A 15,145-nucleotide genomic window follows, 5' to 3' on the forward strand; every position below is an offset into this window, starting at 1 on the left:
AATTACTTTATTCCTACAGCTGAGGGAACCACATTGGTGCATAGCTGACATGTTCATAAGTGTCTAGTGGCCAGATAGCACCAGTAGAAGCAGTCAGTAACGGTGGGCTGCTGATGTTAAAAGGAAACCAAAGACAAATCTGTAAAACCCTTCCCCAACAGGATGGCAACCAGAAACAGAACATATGGCTCATGGAACGCTCTTAAATGAAACCTTGCAAATAGCACCACATTGAAGGTTGAGAGTACTTTCCCCAAGATCATCATGCAAAACACAAGAGACACCTTACTAGTCCCTTTAAAGAAAGTATCTTTTTTAAGAGCAAGAATGCTTCCTGCTGAAAAACAATTCGCTAATGATTCACCCATGGAATTCTAATGTCTGGGCCATCTCTTGTTCATGGGCCTGAAGAAAGATCAGGAACCCTCCTTTAATAAAGAGATAATATAGACAAGTAACAGTAGGAAACTCTTTGTTTGATATGGCTCAGGAGGAGGTACCAGAATGGCACCTCCTCAGCACTTGTCGATGTTAAAAAAAGTACAACACACCCTACTCCAGAACTGTGGCTGGATCACTCCTAAATAACTTATTGTATAAATTTATTTCAATTAGTGGTGCAGTGCGCCGATGTGCATCATTGCAAATGTACTGATTATTGTATTAGAAATGTATTGATTTCTGATGCAGTAGGCATATGTTGGAGGAAATGTGTTTTGAAAGAAAGGAAATACCATGCTAATTAGGCCTTTCCACTGGATTTTTATCCTGTGTCTTAGAGATAGGAAGGTTAATAGCAAGTAATTTAGGAATGCACAGATAGGTGTAAATTTAGCTAAATTTAAATTGGATTTAAATACAAGTTTAGAGAACATATTTCATCCTGATGCTAGTCATTGAATGTAATAGCTCAGACTTTGTGGTGCCAGGTAGGAAAGGGGGATAGTTAATACACTGCCAACGTGTGTGTCAGAAACCATACATAAAGAGCTCTGTTTGAATATGTAATGTAGTATACCATCTGTACTTTTGGATGATCACTAGTACTTCCCTCCAACTGGTTAGTAATGGTCCTTCTAAGGACTCCATGAGCAAAAAAACATCACTGCTTGAAGATTCTCCCTGACACCTATTGCCTGCTGCATCCTGTGACCAACAGTTAAGAGCTTATACTCTAATCTGTTCCCCGGCTGTACTGTGTTGAACCCAGGGATTGTGTGAACGCTCTGCCCGCTACCCAGCAGTCTTGATCCATAGTAAGCTGTCAGGAGGTACCAGCCAACCCACAGCAAAGAGTTGTTTCAGCTATACCAACTACCCCAGAAGTAAGCAGTTCTAGGTGCCACAAAGGTAGAGGCAGCGAAACTCCTACAACTATTGGACAGCTGGCATTCGCAGTCGGCGAGTGCCTGGTGACAGCAGAGGGAGTGGTCATTAACAGTCAGTTACTGACTGTGAGAAAGACCCAGATAAACTGCAACTCAGGCTGTTGATGAAGAGATGTTCTTTTTGCACAAAGTAAGCCCATCCGGTCACAGGTACGCACTAGCAGGCTAGGTGATATAGAGGTTGGAGTTAAAACTTGGCAAAGAAAATTTAAAGTACCCAAATACCAGGCTGAGCCTTGATACCCCAAAGTTTCAGTGACCACCAAAAGGATGATAGAGAAGTAACACTACCGCAGACCACAAGTTCTTATTCCACACAATCTTACCGAGCATGCTTCTCTGTACTCTCAGCCATAGCCAGTGCACGGCCCAGTGCAGCTTTAACTTCATTCACAAGTGCCACTTGGGCGTCTGTACCACTTCCAGCTGCAGCCAGGCTAGCCAAGAACAGGCGTGCCAGGGCTGGAGTGTCCTTATCCTCTGCATTCTGAGTGTGGGGAAGAAGATGATCCAAGACAAAAGCCAGTACACTGCAATCCTGCATAGTATTAAAAATACAAACGTTATTAATAGTGCAGTAATCACAAAACGACGGGAGCAAGTCTTGTTGTCTTAGTTCATACCTCTTTAATGAGCTCTGACTGCCCTGCTGTGTAGTTGTAGTTTGCGATAAGTGTGGCTATACCCACATAAGATCTGACCAGCTCAGCCAAAAGTCGAAGTATCGTAGAAGTGGGCAGTAAAGGTTTGCTACCTTTCGCTTTCTGCTTAACCTCCTCTGAATTGTGGTCCCCTTCTTTATCCTTCTTGCCTCCTTCACGGTTCTCCTCTGGGGTAAGTGCTGCTATGGAATGAAATGTTATCAAAGATCACCAAGACTTATGTACTCGTTTCTTTGGAATTAGTTAGAAGGTGGCCGGTATTAGCACTAAGCAGAGCTTCCCAATGATGCTAAAGTACATTGTGGAAAAGTCCAAGGGTGCAAAGAGCCAGCAGCTGAAAAGAAATGCTCTAATAAACAGTCCCACTTCTAGAGAAGCCGTTGCTACTCAAAATTAACTACCCGTAAGGGCAATTAAACGGAATCAAATATGTACAAAAATATCCACAGAACAAGAATGCATTAAACTAAAGGCTATGCTTACCTTCTCCTTGAGGTGTTCCAGTCTGTGGTGTCTCTGTGGATGAACTATCAGCAGTGAAGACTCGTGCCTAAGATTAAGAATGCACAAAGACATTAAATTCCACAAGTGAACAATGAAGACCATAAAACCGTACAAACTGGATGAGAGGTGCAGTTCGACCTTTAGAACAATTAGAAAGTCGTGGTTTTTACACTTCAATTAGTTTTCTCTGAGTCCACTGCTGGACACTGAATCAGTAAAAACTTTGAACATGTGTATCAAATACCAGGTGGCTGTCTGCAACTGAGCAGAGGCCCCATTGCCATATCACCCACCGATCTAGTAGAATGTGCAGTGACATTTTCGGGATCAGTCTTTCCTGCACCAATGTATGTCACAAATTACCATGGTAATAAACCTAGCAATGGTCTGCTTGGACACCGACAATACTCTTGTGTGGGCACCAGAGGATCTCTTTATAGGTCTTATGGACATAGGTCTTAAAGACCCAGACAATGTGCAGAAAGAGCCTTCTTTGCAAGACCTAACAATGCCCTAATTAAGGTGGAACCTGGAGACCAATTAGAGCTGAAAGGAAGGTTTAGCCCCAAAGAACAGACCAGTCTGCATGAGAGATGAAATATGGAGAACTACAAGACAAAAACACCCGAGCTCCGAAAACTCTCCTAGCTGTCTTCCAGGTAAGACACATTAACTATAATGGACACAGATGTTCGAAAGGAGCATGCTGTCAGACGGTCAACAGGTTGAGATCTAAAGGAGCTATTGTGGGGATATATGGAGATTGCACATGCATCCCTCCCTATAGTAAAGTCCACACCTCTGGTAAAAAAAAAAAAAGTGTGAGTTTCATCGAAAGAAATCCAGGAGGGCCGAATCCTGAACCTTCAGAGAGCCAAGTCTCAAGCCACCATGCAGACCCTTCTGAAACAACAGCAGCAGATGGTCCAACTGAAAAGAGGTAGGAAACCCCTTCCTTTCACACCAAGAGATGCAAGTCTTTCAAACTCTGATGACTCACTGGCTTTGTAGACTTAAGTATGGTCTAAACCATGAGGTCAAAAAGGCCTTTAGTCCTAAAGTTCATGGATACAACATCCACAATGCTAAAGCCAGCAAAACTAAACTTTGATGAAGACCACACACTTAACAGGTCCGGTTTTAGAGGCAGAGGGCCAAGAATGGCCCTCTCATCTTGTGCATGTCCGTGTATCACAACTTTCAGTGCCATTAGAATCACCACAATGCACTTCAGCACCCATTAAAGAACCGCCACCAGAGGGAACAAGTAAATCCAAAGAAAGTTCCAAGGTACAGACATGGCCTACGCCGCTTTCAGATCCTTTGTCCTGGAGGAGAAGCGCTCCACCTTGTAGTTCAACAAAGATGCCGTCAGGTTGACATCTAGCTGACCACATCAACCCACAATCTGTGGGAAGACCATTCCCAAATTTGAAAGTACTGTCTGCTGAGAAATTCTGCTTCCTAGCTTACAACTGAAGAGATGGACAGTACCAAAATGTCCAGAACATTCTGCTTTGCCCACTGCATGAATCTCCTGGTTTCTTGCATGACCAGGGCGACCTCGGTGCCCCCAGATTATGGAGGTGTGCTACTGCCGTGGTGGCATTGCCTCACTGGATCCTTTTGGCACTTCCGCGCAAGAACTGGTTGAAAACCACTCTGGAATCAAGAGGAGTCAAAGCTCCCAATAAATGTGCTGAAATGCAAAAACCTTGACGACAGCACTCGAGTGGCAGCCCCTCGAGAGGGGGCTTCCTGGGGTCTGCCTTCCCCTAGGGAAAGACAGACATCTTATCAGTTTCCAACTACAAACGATGAAGGGACAACCCGCTGTTGAAGCTTTTTTCTCCCTCATCCACCAGAGGAGCAACACATCTTTGGTGACAGTCTGATGAACTGGCTGGCGAAGGAAAAGCCCTAGGAAAACCATCAGCTGGAAAAGTGCCAGGTTGGACTTCTTGTAGTTCATGAACATGAGATTCCAAGGTCTGAGCAGTCTTCATAACATGTGCCTGCAGCAAGGCCAGGGATACAGCCTTGATCAACAGATTGACCAAGTAATGAATTGCAGTCACGCCCCTAGAATCCAGAAGGGCAGCAATTACTTGCATGAATTTCATGAACACCCTCGGCACTGTCGCCAGGATGAAAGGTAGAATCTGAAATTCAAAATAAGGGGACTGAATGGCAAATCAGAAAAGGCACCTATGTAACTTCCAGATTGGACCATGCAAGTACACATCGTTGATTTTCATGGACACATGAGGTTTATGACAGACGTCAAAGACTCCATCTTGAACTTGTCCATGTTTAGGGAATTCAGGTTCAGCATGAGTTTAAAGGATCCATGCAACCTCTAGACTAAGCAGAAATTTAATTAAAAACAAAATCCCTTCTGCTGCTCCGGGACTGGAACTACTATGACATGAAGGATCAAACAGCTATGTGTAGGGCAAAAATCAAAAAGCAGATGGGATAGGTGGCCTGTCCGATATTCCGACTGTTCTTCTGAAGACTTGGGAGCTAGATGCTTAGTTGCCCAAGCCTGTCTTTCTCTCTGCTGACCTCCACGAGCAGCAAGTAATGTCCTCTGAAGGTCTGGCTCCTCACTTCCAAATAAACAAAAATTAGCAAAACCAAGGCCCCTCAAGTCTGGGGACATTAACGGGTAGAAAGGAGCTCTTTCCTCCGGTGGCCAGGAAAATAATCTTAGCCCGTTCAGAACCAAATAAAACATCCCCAAAGAATGACAGGGACTCAAGAGTCCTTTTTGACTCTACGTCCGCATCCTAAGCTACAGCACACGGCGTGCAGAAGCTGCTGATGCTAAAATCCTAGCCCCAATAAACCTTGTATCAATGGTGGCGACAATCAGATATTCAGAATGGATATGCTCCACTAAAGTTAGCAAAGACAAACTGGGCGTAATAGATTGCAATCTCTCTGCCAACTGCTGTGACCACCTCTCCACTGCATTATTGGCCCAAACTGAGAAGTCTAAGGGAGACCCCTGTTGCCATATAACCTGACTTAAGGGTGGCTTCAATCTTCCTATCCAAGCCATCACATAAGATAGCAGTGTTTGGAATCAGAATGACGGAGGTCTTAGACAGTAATGCTATGGAAGCCTGTACCCTAGGTGGAGAAACCATTTTGCTATATCCTCACTGGGGAGACATTCGAGACTGTAACCTACAATCAGGTTTGGTCAACGCTTCACAAAAAAGGTTTTCAAACTAAGGGGAAAGAAACAAGCAATCTGTTTCTTCAATTCAATTGTCAGGAACCTCTGACTCCTTGTTGTCCCAAATATTTAGTGCCCGACAACTAGCACTTAATCCTCTACGGACCCTCAAAATACTCTATGGAACCTGATGCAACCCTGGACCTAAAATGTGCTGGAATCTGCCACCACTTTTAGACCACAGAAATGTTTCCATGATCCTTTCCAAGATGAGACCTTGACCAGACCCTGCACAGATTTTGCCAAGCATTGAGTCCTTGCTGACTCGTCAGGTCATGAGCAGCAGGGGAGGAAATGTTGCTATACCAATCTCCTATGGAAGGGGAAATTCCTGCTGTGGTCCCTAGGACTTGTGACCACCTGTGTAAGCTCCACAATAGACTGGACCAAGGACCTAACCCAGACTGGCTTTGCCATCTCATTAGGAGCCACCATCAAATCAAGCGTGGTCACTGGTCCTCTCCGCCTTAACTTGGGGCATCTGCCCCCAGACTAGGCACAAGGCAACTTTGTATGGCACTTGGGACATCAGCAATATTTTTTGCCTGCTCCACCTCCAGGCATAGCCTCAGAAGTACTGGAGACATGATGTAGAGGCGAGTGAAGATAGAAAGGAAGCTGCAGTGCACAATCCCAAGGTGGGTGTGAAACTGCAATACAGACAAAGTCAAGACTAAAAATATCCACCGCATGCAAACTACTACTCTGTAGTTGGAGAAGGCTGAAGGATAGGATAAGGAGCTGATGACTATTGCTATCATTTATCTTTTTGACAGGAAGGAAGCCAGTCAAGGAGGGAGGTGCTGAATAGCGAAAGCACCTCCTCCAGGGCCCAGCACCAAAAAAATGGCCCCCTCAGCCTCCCTTTGCCTAGTGCAGGGTTGCCATGACAGGCAGCTTCCACTATCCGGGCCCCGACACCCACTCTTTACAAACAGGTCCCAGCAATGGAGGATGACCGCGACTTAATACAGACACTCCTGTCCAGAAGGGATCCACTTACATGTAAACGACACCGCCGATGCTGGTCCCGTTGGCACAGAGATCTCTCAGTATCTGTGGCAGCAGTGACCAGGTTCCACCAGACAGATGTCCCTCGGTGAGAGATGGCAGGCGGAGAAACAATCTACAGTACCTCCCCTCAGCCCCCTTGTCATGCTGCAGCTACCACAGCTTTAGGGATGTCAGTAGAAGTGAAAACAATAAAAAAAGTTTAAAAAAAAAGCCAGCTGCAAAGTCAACTATGAAAGAGAGTTTCCAGCTACAGAGGGCACTGCCCAAAAAAAAAAAAAAAAAAAAAAAAAAAATGAAGGTCCCACTAGGCTGAAAGAGTATAGGAGATGGATGAGCTTGAACTTTAAGAGCCAATCTCAAAAGTGCCCAAAGTGCAGTGCAGCCGCAATACCTCAGTGCTTCTAGTGTGACCACAATGAATGAAATGGATGAAAGAAAATTGTACAAGTAAAATTTTGCCCTAGTGGTCTAGTGTGGAAATGGGAAGCATAGCAGTGCCGTAGTGTCCTTTATTAGCTAGAGGCAGGGATTATATATGAAACCCGCAGAAAGAGTTGTGGTTAGAGTAGGAGCTGGCTGTGTTTTATTTGCTGCTCTCCAGTTCAAGTGGGGACCAGAAAGCAGAAAAACCCAATTCCAACACAGAACTCAAATGAACCCAAGAGATGCATGGCACCCTGAAGTGAAACACTAGTACTTTAAGAGTTTAAGTAGCAGCAGTCCCAGGACTGCAGACCAGAGTCTGGCTGGCAGCGCCTTGGAGTCTATTTGGCACAGAGGAGGCACTAAAGTTCAGGCAGAAAAAGTTTTTTTTCTCCCTGCTAGACTTTGTAGAAAGTGGGCAAGATTATCCAAAACCCTCTCCTGACAACATGGCAAAGTAAGCGCCATCCTGTCATAAAGTTATAGCAAAAATAAATATAGATAGCATATAATAATCAATTATAAAGAAAAGAGCTGCCATTCAAGACATTCGTTACTTACATTGAGGGAAAAGCTACCCTGGGGATCAAAATCGCTGCCTTGTCTGGTGAGGTCTCGGTACTGCTGGAAAACCTCATCCCCCATGTCTTGCAGAATTTGACTGACTTGGTTAATACCTACAGGCTTCTGCTCTGTCTTTTCTGCAACTACAAATAAGAATCATAAAAAACAGTTGATTAATTAGGATATTATCTCTTAAATAAGCTGCAGAAACGAAAAAAATAAAGTGAATAATGTAATCTGATCATGTAGTAAATATATGCCAGCAATTAATTAATATGTCTAAATAATGCAAGGCTCACAGATATACGCCATCTATGATATGCGCACATTAAACTGCCTATGAATGTTACAAACTTCTGTTCTTGATTAACTGGTACATGTAGATAATTCTGATATTGAACTGTGCTATGAAAAGAACAGTCTACAGACTACGTGGAGAATAAGCTGCAGACCTACCTTCCTCAGGGGCATAGTAAGCTGCCAGTGCATTCAACATGTCATAGATGACATCCTTTATTGTATCAGGGATGACTGGAAGAGTGGATGGTTTCACAGGTGTGGTCTTCACCAACTGCACTGCATTAGGACCTTTGATACGGAGATTCTCAAATTCATCATCGGATGCTGGAAAAATGACTGAAGTTTTACTTGGTAACTGCAAGTGTGATCAGCACAACCACATTTCTGTTAACTAAGGTGAATTATAGCACATACATTTTCCTGTATTGCTCAGAGAACCATAATAGCAGCATACGTTTAACATAGTCATGAACTTACCAGTTCCTGATCCACGGGGGGCAGGCAGAGCTATCCGAATGCAGCTGTTTGCTACCTCTGTAAAGATGTCAGGGTTTCGGCACGCAGCTGGGCCCAGAACTCTCAGGATGTAGTTAATTTCGCGAGACCCCAGGCTTCCTGACACTACCCCAGAAGTAGTGCTGCCAGCTCCACTGGTGGCTGCAGACCGTACAACCTTCAAAATATTTTGAGTTGGTTGAATAAAAAGAAAAAAAAAATCCTCCCCACTAACTTAATAGAATATATGTACTGTACAATCAAAATGGACACAATCTAGTCTAAAACTGCCTTATTTACCAGTCTTTGTTGAACTATAACAATACCGTTGACACATGGCCTGCAAACTGAGCTACGTAAACAAAACTGAAGAACCAGAGCACTCGCAAATTTCAGCGAAGGCTGTATTTAGGTACAAAACTGCTTAGACGGTGCAAATAAAAATTTGTGAAATACACGTTTTACACACAATTTCCAAAGGTCTTCTAAATTGAATTGCTTTTTCTCGCACATTCCTTCATTGTCGTTGAGTCGCTGGTATTCTGAATGAATACATGCCTGCTGTAATTCTTGTGGAGTCGCAGGCTAGTGTGTAGTACATTTAGTGAGGGTACAGGAAGATTTATTTATTTTTTTATAAACTTTTTATTAGAAACATCTTTTTTTCGGTAAAAAGCATTATAAAATCTCGAGAGGTTAATCAGTAACAGAATAACACGTGTTTACATACAGCAGGACGCATAAACACTCTCATAGTTCTATCATATTCGGGAGATAATTGCGTAATTATCCAGAGATTTTTGTTATTTTTTTGCTCTAGGTTTTCATTGCTTTTTCTGAAAGCACAGGGGCACATATGAATATAGTATTAATCTTTATAGCAATCACTACTAACCACTCAAAGGTATGATGCCGATACCTGCCAATGTACACAATGTGCTCAACTCCAACTCATTAAATTCTGCATGGCTCACACACTCTCACGTCAAGATTTTTCAACTCCTAGGAAACCGGGAGTTGTGGAAACCTGGTCTAAGTTGCTCTCTCGTATTAGTTTGTGGGCCTTCAATATGTGCATTTATAGAAGTAGTGTGTGTAAAAAGGAAATGGCCAGATACTAGCTCCTGGTTACCATTAGCAACACACTTCCTTAACTCTGCCAAGTAAAAAATATTTGTTACTAAAATAAGTGTGGCAATATAGGGTCCCTTCGATTGTACATGTAACAGTAATGCTTTGTCAAGCTTTCACTATTTTATAGTAGACATCTCATCAAGACATCCCATCGTCTAACTATCTTATGCTAGAGAAGGCCAACATAGCTTCCTATTACACTAAAGGTTATTTCTAAAAGGAGAAGAAAGATTCTGTAGCCACTCACGGTCTGTGTATATATATTGAATAACAGCAGCAAAAATATATACCTTTTCCATAGTGTGTTGTAGAGTGCATGGGTCTTCTATGATGTGTCTGAAGAGGAGGGTAACTAACGGGGTGAATCCATTGAATCCAGAACTTTGAGTCAAGCTGAGAATCATGCGTGTGCTCTTCAGCTCAGCAAACATCATGGCGTATTTGTGGTCACGGGTAAGACGCAAGCAGAGACGAAGAGTTGCATGTAAGGTGTCAGGATCCACAGGAACCCCAAGCATGCTAACGCACGATCGAATCAGCACTGTCACCATCTCTTCTGTCAGACCCTGGATCACTATGTCCCCAACCTTAGGCTCTTCAGTTGGAGACTCTTTCTCCGTGATAGAGTTCTCTGAAACAGGAGTAGCCTCTAGAAAAATAAAATTGAAACAAAATTGTGATTCGAGTGACCATGACTCCACATTGTCGCTCTTTCACTCTATACTTCATTCAGTGGGTCATGCTCTAAACTGGCAGGTGGTCATACATTTGGTTAAGGTTTCATTATTGATAAAATAGTAGTAAAGCGTCATTGTAGGATATAGGACGTTAGCACGCACCAGCCACCTTCTCCTCCTTTTGCTTGGTTTCCACTTCCTTGCTTTCCTCCAAGGTCTTCTCCAGTTCCTGACCATTCCCGTTCTTGCCACTTTTCATTAATCGTGGAACACGAAGCAGAGTCAGCATAACAGGGCGTCGATTTCCAGTCTCCTCATTTACCTGTGGATGTAGATTCCCTTAAAATTAATGGTTGCTGGTATTCATTACGCGCCATGATTCATAAACTTTATTTCCATATGGTAGTTAAGGTAATCAAAGACATAAAAAAAAAACCTGGGAGACAGCAAATTTAACCTACTAGCATTATATACCATTGTCAAAGATTTAAGCCTCAACATCAGCTTCCCATCTAGTAAAAAGTACACAATACCATATTAAATGAAACATAACTAGTTGCACAATGATATAAAGTACCTGGACCATGGTTGTAAACTGCACAGTGTATCTCCGGCGGCCGGCTGTAAAACGCACACAAGTCTCTCCAGCTTTCCATGCTGTGTCAATGGTACTGTTGTTGCTAGCACTATAGCTGCACCAACGTCCTGATCGGTCATCAAACCAACGCCAGTTGTTACCATTTGATTGTAGATACTGGAGAGGAAGACAAGACAATGGTAACTCCCCCATCAGGTACCAAAAACCAGCCGAAGAGCGAAGTCTGTTTCCAGCAGTATGTTATTAACTCTTAATTTACAGGAACAAGGTGAAAATAGTGTTTATGGAAGGACACCAGACTAAAAACTAGTGGGCATCCAAGTGTGCCAAGGGCAGCGGATTATGATCTGCATATTGAAATGAGACAGAGGTGTAGTTGTGGAAGCACCATGAATTCCATGTTATGGGGAAATTGGGGGGAGGACTTTAATGCAATCAAAGATCTGTATCTTGTTACCCTAAAAGAAGAAATAGGTTTACAATAATAAAGCAGTTACCCTGTTCATTTGCACTCTCCTCTTGGAAGAAATGGAGGTCTTCTCATAGAAATCTATAAGCAGAAGGACAGGAGTAATCCACCTGAAAGAGTTGTGAAACAAGTTAGTTAAGAGTGTTTCAGAAATACGACCTTACAGTAGCTGGTATAATAGGGTCTTACTTGGGAGTCTGCACTTCCTTCTGCTCCTTAGCTGCCTGTAGACATGGCTGAACCACTTCTAGCAGCTTAATCAATACATTAAGGATTCCACTTGTTTCTACAACTCGGGCACATGGCAGCTTTAGCTCCTAGTTTAAAACAAATCATCCCAGTTAATACAAGAACAATAGAAGAGGCGCAATTACACTGCAATACTGAATGCTACTTAATGTTCAGTGCTCCACTCCCTTAAGACTGCATAAGTCCCCAAATGACCCATGGGCCACGGGTGGGATCCGCTCCATCTAAGGTAGGCCTTTTTTACAGTGATTCACTTCTGCTACCACCAGTTTAAACAGGCACTTGTGTTGGGATGGGACACATGATGGAGAAGCATTGACAACATATGTGCCTGTTCAAAATATACCCACTGTGGCAGCAGTGACTGACTGGACCTTTGTAGCAAAGAAGCTATTCAAGTGATTGGTAGGCCAAGCCCAACCCCCAAGTATATAGCATTCAAAATAATAATCTAGTATATTGAACTCGACCCAAAACAGAATTACAATACGAGTTAACACACCACATCAATAGTGTAATAGACAAAAATAGGATTTTTATACTTACGTAAAATTTGTTTCTCCTAGTCCATTGGGGGCCACTGAGGACATTGGGGTATAGTGCAGGTGAGATAAGCGTGTGGCACTTTAAATTGTTAGTTAGCTCTAGCTCCTCCCCCCTCTATACCTTCCTTCCTATTTAGGCTTCAATTTACGTTTCACCAAGTCTCACAGTAAAGGAGACAGAGAAAAACATAGAAAGAAAAAAATAACATTCTCCTGAACTAAAAAGATAACATGTCAAACAGAGACCAGAGCGTCAAGGGTGGTCTTCCAGTGTTCCCCAATGGACTATGAGAAACTGGTTTTATGCATGTATACAAATCCTATTTTCTCCCACATGCAATTGGGGTACACCAGTGACATCTCAAAGCTGCAATTACAGGTGGGAGCATCCAGAAGAAACAGCGCAAAAGCACCTGTCTCCCAAAACTTGCATCCCCAGATGCAAAACCGAGCAAACGTGTGAACGGAAAACCAGGTGACCACCCGACACAGCTGCTCAGTGGAGCCACCATGCTGCAAAGGAAGCACCCACCGACCTCGTGGAGTGAGCCCGAAGATCATCAGGAACAGACTGTCCAGCCACATTATAAACTCGACTGATTACAGCTGTAATCCACTGCGTAATAGACACTTTAGGGGCTGTCCAGCCTCTCGTGTGTGCATCACAGCGGACCAAAGGGTCCTCTGTTTTGTGCCGTATGCAAAGCACGGACTACATCTAGAGAAACACTGTCCTCTAAAGACTGACATTTGGTCAGGACAGGGATGACAAGGTCTTAATTTATATGGAATTTTGACACCGCCTTAAGGAGCAAAGAAAGATTAGTTCGAAGAACTGCCCTATTGTCATGAAAAATAAGAGGAGACTTGCATGATAATGCTGCAAGCTCAGAAACTCTTCTAGAAGATGAGATGGCTAAGAGGAAAACCATTTCCAAAGTCAAAAACTTTAATTCCACCGCCAGAGAGTACAAGGGTTCAAGCAGGAAATGCTGTAAAGCATTCAACACAAAGTTTAAATCCCAAGGTGCTACCAGTGGAACATACAGAGGCTGTACATGAAGTACCCCTCCGAATGAAAGCCTGAACATCAGGCATGAGAGCAAGTATTCTTTGAAAGACTGAGAACTGACACTTAAGAGAACTAAGACAAACCCGCATACATACAGCCTATTCTGCATCATAAGCAACCTGGACAAGCTAAAAGTAGGATACCCCTTCTTTTGAAACCAGGCAATATATGTCCTACAGACAATATAAATTTAGCCAAAGCTGGTTTGCAAATCGGAAGAATCGTTTCAACCTCTGTTCAGAGTTTGCTTCAACATCATGGCTTCAACAGCCACGCCCTTAAAGCCAGAAGTGCTAAAGAAGGGGTAGGCAACCTGCGGTTCTCCAGGTCTTGTGAAACTACAAGTCCCAGCATGCTTTGCCAGTAGATAACCAGCAGATAGGTGACAGGGCATGCTGGGACTTGTAGTTTCACAAACACCTGGAGAGCCGCTGGTTGCCTACACCTGTCCTAAACAGATAATAAAACGGTCCTCGACTTAACAGGTCTGATTGTGGCGGCAGACGCCACAAATAACTCCCCTGCCATGGAGAGAACGTCGGTGTTCCAAGCACTCAGAGGCCAATCTGGGGCCACCAGAATGACTGCTAGAGGATCTCTCACCCGGGTGCAGAAAAGCTAGACTTTTCAATCAAAACACCATCACATCAATGTCCTGTTGACCCCATCTGTCTACCAACTGGCGAAACACCGCAGGATTGGGAGACTATTTGCCGGGATGCAGAGTCCCCCCCTGCAGTGACAAATCGGCTTTCCTATTTTCTACCACTAGGAAGAAAATTGCCACGACCGACTGAATGGGAGATTTGGCCCGAAAGATCCGGTTAGTCTCTTGTATGCTAAAAGGATTCTTGGTGCCGCGCCCTGGTGACTGAATTATGCCATCGCCGCTGAATTGTCCGACTATCTTCACAGTCCTTCCCTGCAGCAAATGTTGTACGCTGATCAGAGTGTGGAACGCTGCTCGCAGTTTCAATATATTGATTGGCAGGGTCTAAAGACCCTGAAATTGGGCGTGAAGACAGACAGCACCCCAAGTCCTAAGGCTGTCACTAGTTGTACTCAAGGTCCAATCCCAGATTGAGAATGGTTGACCCATGCAGAGATTGTTTTTATGCAGCCAGCAAAGGAGAAAGATGGAAAACCTCACGTGACAGATTCAGGTGGAATCTGTTCCACTACAACACTAGTTTCCATCTGGAACTCCCATACATGAAACTGAGCAAATTGGACCACCTCGAAAGTCAATACTGTCTTGCACAGAACCCTCATGCAGAAGTGTACAGATGTCCGTTTCACAGCCAGATATCTTACAATCTTATGTAAAGCCTGAATTTTGTCCGGGGCAAGAACACCCGCTAATGTTGGGTTTCGAATAGAAATCTCAAAAAGATCATTGGTAACTGACTTCTTGAAGTAGTCCCATACTTGTATATGGGACAAGAGTATCAGCGGAGTATCGGTGGGGAATCCGCTTTTAGAAGATCGCCCATGTTAGGGATGATCGGAATCCCCTTGGACTGCGACAACGCAGCCATAATCTTTGTGAAGACCTGCAGAGCCATGGCCAGACCAAAAGGAAGTGAACTAACTGAACCGCAATCCTGAGGAGGGACTGATGACCCTCCCAGGTGGGATCATCATAATAAGCATCAAGGATCCCTACAGTCATCATTAACTCCCCTTGTTCCATAGTGTCAATCACTGACTGCAAAGAATCCATCCTGAATCTGGGCACCATGATCTGGGTGTTTAAAGATTTCAGAATTGGCATGAAAGAGCAGTCGGGGTTCCCTGTACCCAG

The 15,145-nt window shown here is 43.7% G+C and overlaps 1 protein-coding gene across 22 annotated transcripts in view; it reads right to left on the reverse strand.

Annotated features, from left to right (window-relative positions):
* The window catches only part of HUWE1 (HECT, UBA and WWE domain containing E3 ubiquitin protein ligase 1), a 102,838-nt gene that overhangs the window by 31,720 nt on the left and 55,973 nt on the right, over window positions 1-15,145 (reverse strand). For 13 of the 22 annotated variants that reach the window (XM_075184908.1, XM_075184903.1, XM_075184901.1 and 10 more), the window contains 11 exons: window positions 11,665-11,792; window positions 11,504-11,585; window positions 10,986-11,162; window positions 10,571-10,730; window positions 10,022-10,380; window positions 8,580-8,775; window positions 8,259-8,438; window positions 7,800-7,945; window positions 2,534-2,600; window positions 2,012-2,232; window positions 1,715-1,926 (listed from right to left, as the gene is read on the reverse strand). In XM_075184908.1, coding sequence (XP_075041009.1) covers window positions 1,715-1,926; window positions 2,012-2,232; window positions 2,534-2,600; window positions 7,800-7,945; window positions 8,259-8,438; window positions 8,580-8,775; window positions 10,022-10,380; window positions 10,571-10,730; window positions 10,986-11,162; window positions 11,504-11,585; window positions 11,665-11,792 — 1,928 coding nt within the window. The remainder of the gene's footprint in view (window positions 1-1,714; window positions 1,927-2,011; window positions 2,233-2,533; window positions 2,601-7,799; window positions 7,946-8,258; window positions 8,439-8,579; window positions 8,776-10,021; window positions 10,381-10,570; window positions 10,731-10,985; window positions 11,163-11,503; window positions 11,586-11,664; window positions 11,793-15,145) is intronic. The other 9 variants (XM_075184915.1, XM_075184909.1, XM_075184914.1 and 6 more) reach the window with 3 other exon arrangements.

The sequence above is a fragment of the Mixophyes fleayi genome, chromosome 9 (assembly GCF_038048845.1).
Source record: "Mixophyes fleayi isolate aMixFle1 chromosome 9, aMixFle1.hap1, whole genome shotgun sequence".
NCBI classification, from domain to species: domain Eukaryota; kingdom Metazoa; phylum Chordata; class Amphibia; order Anura; family Limnodynastidae; genus Mixophyes; species Mixophyes fleayi.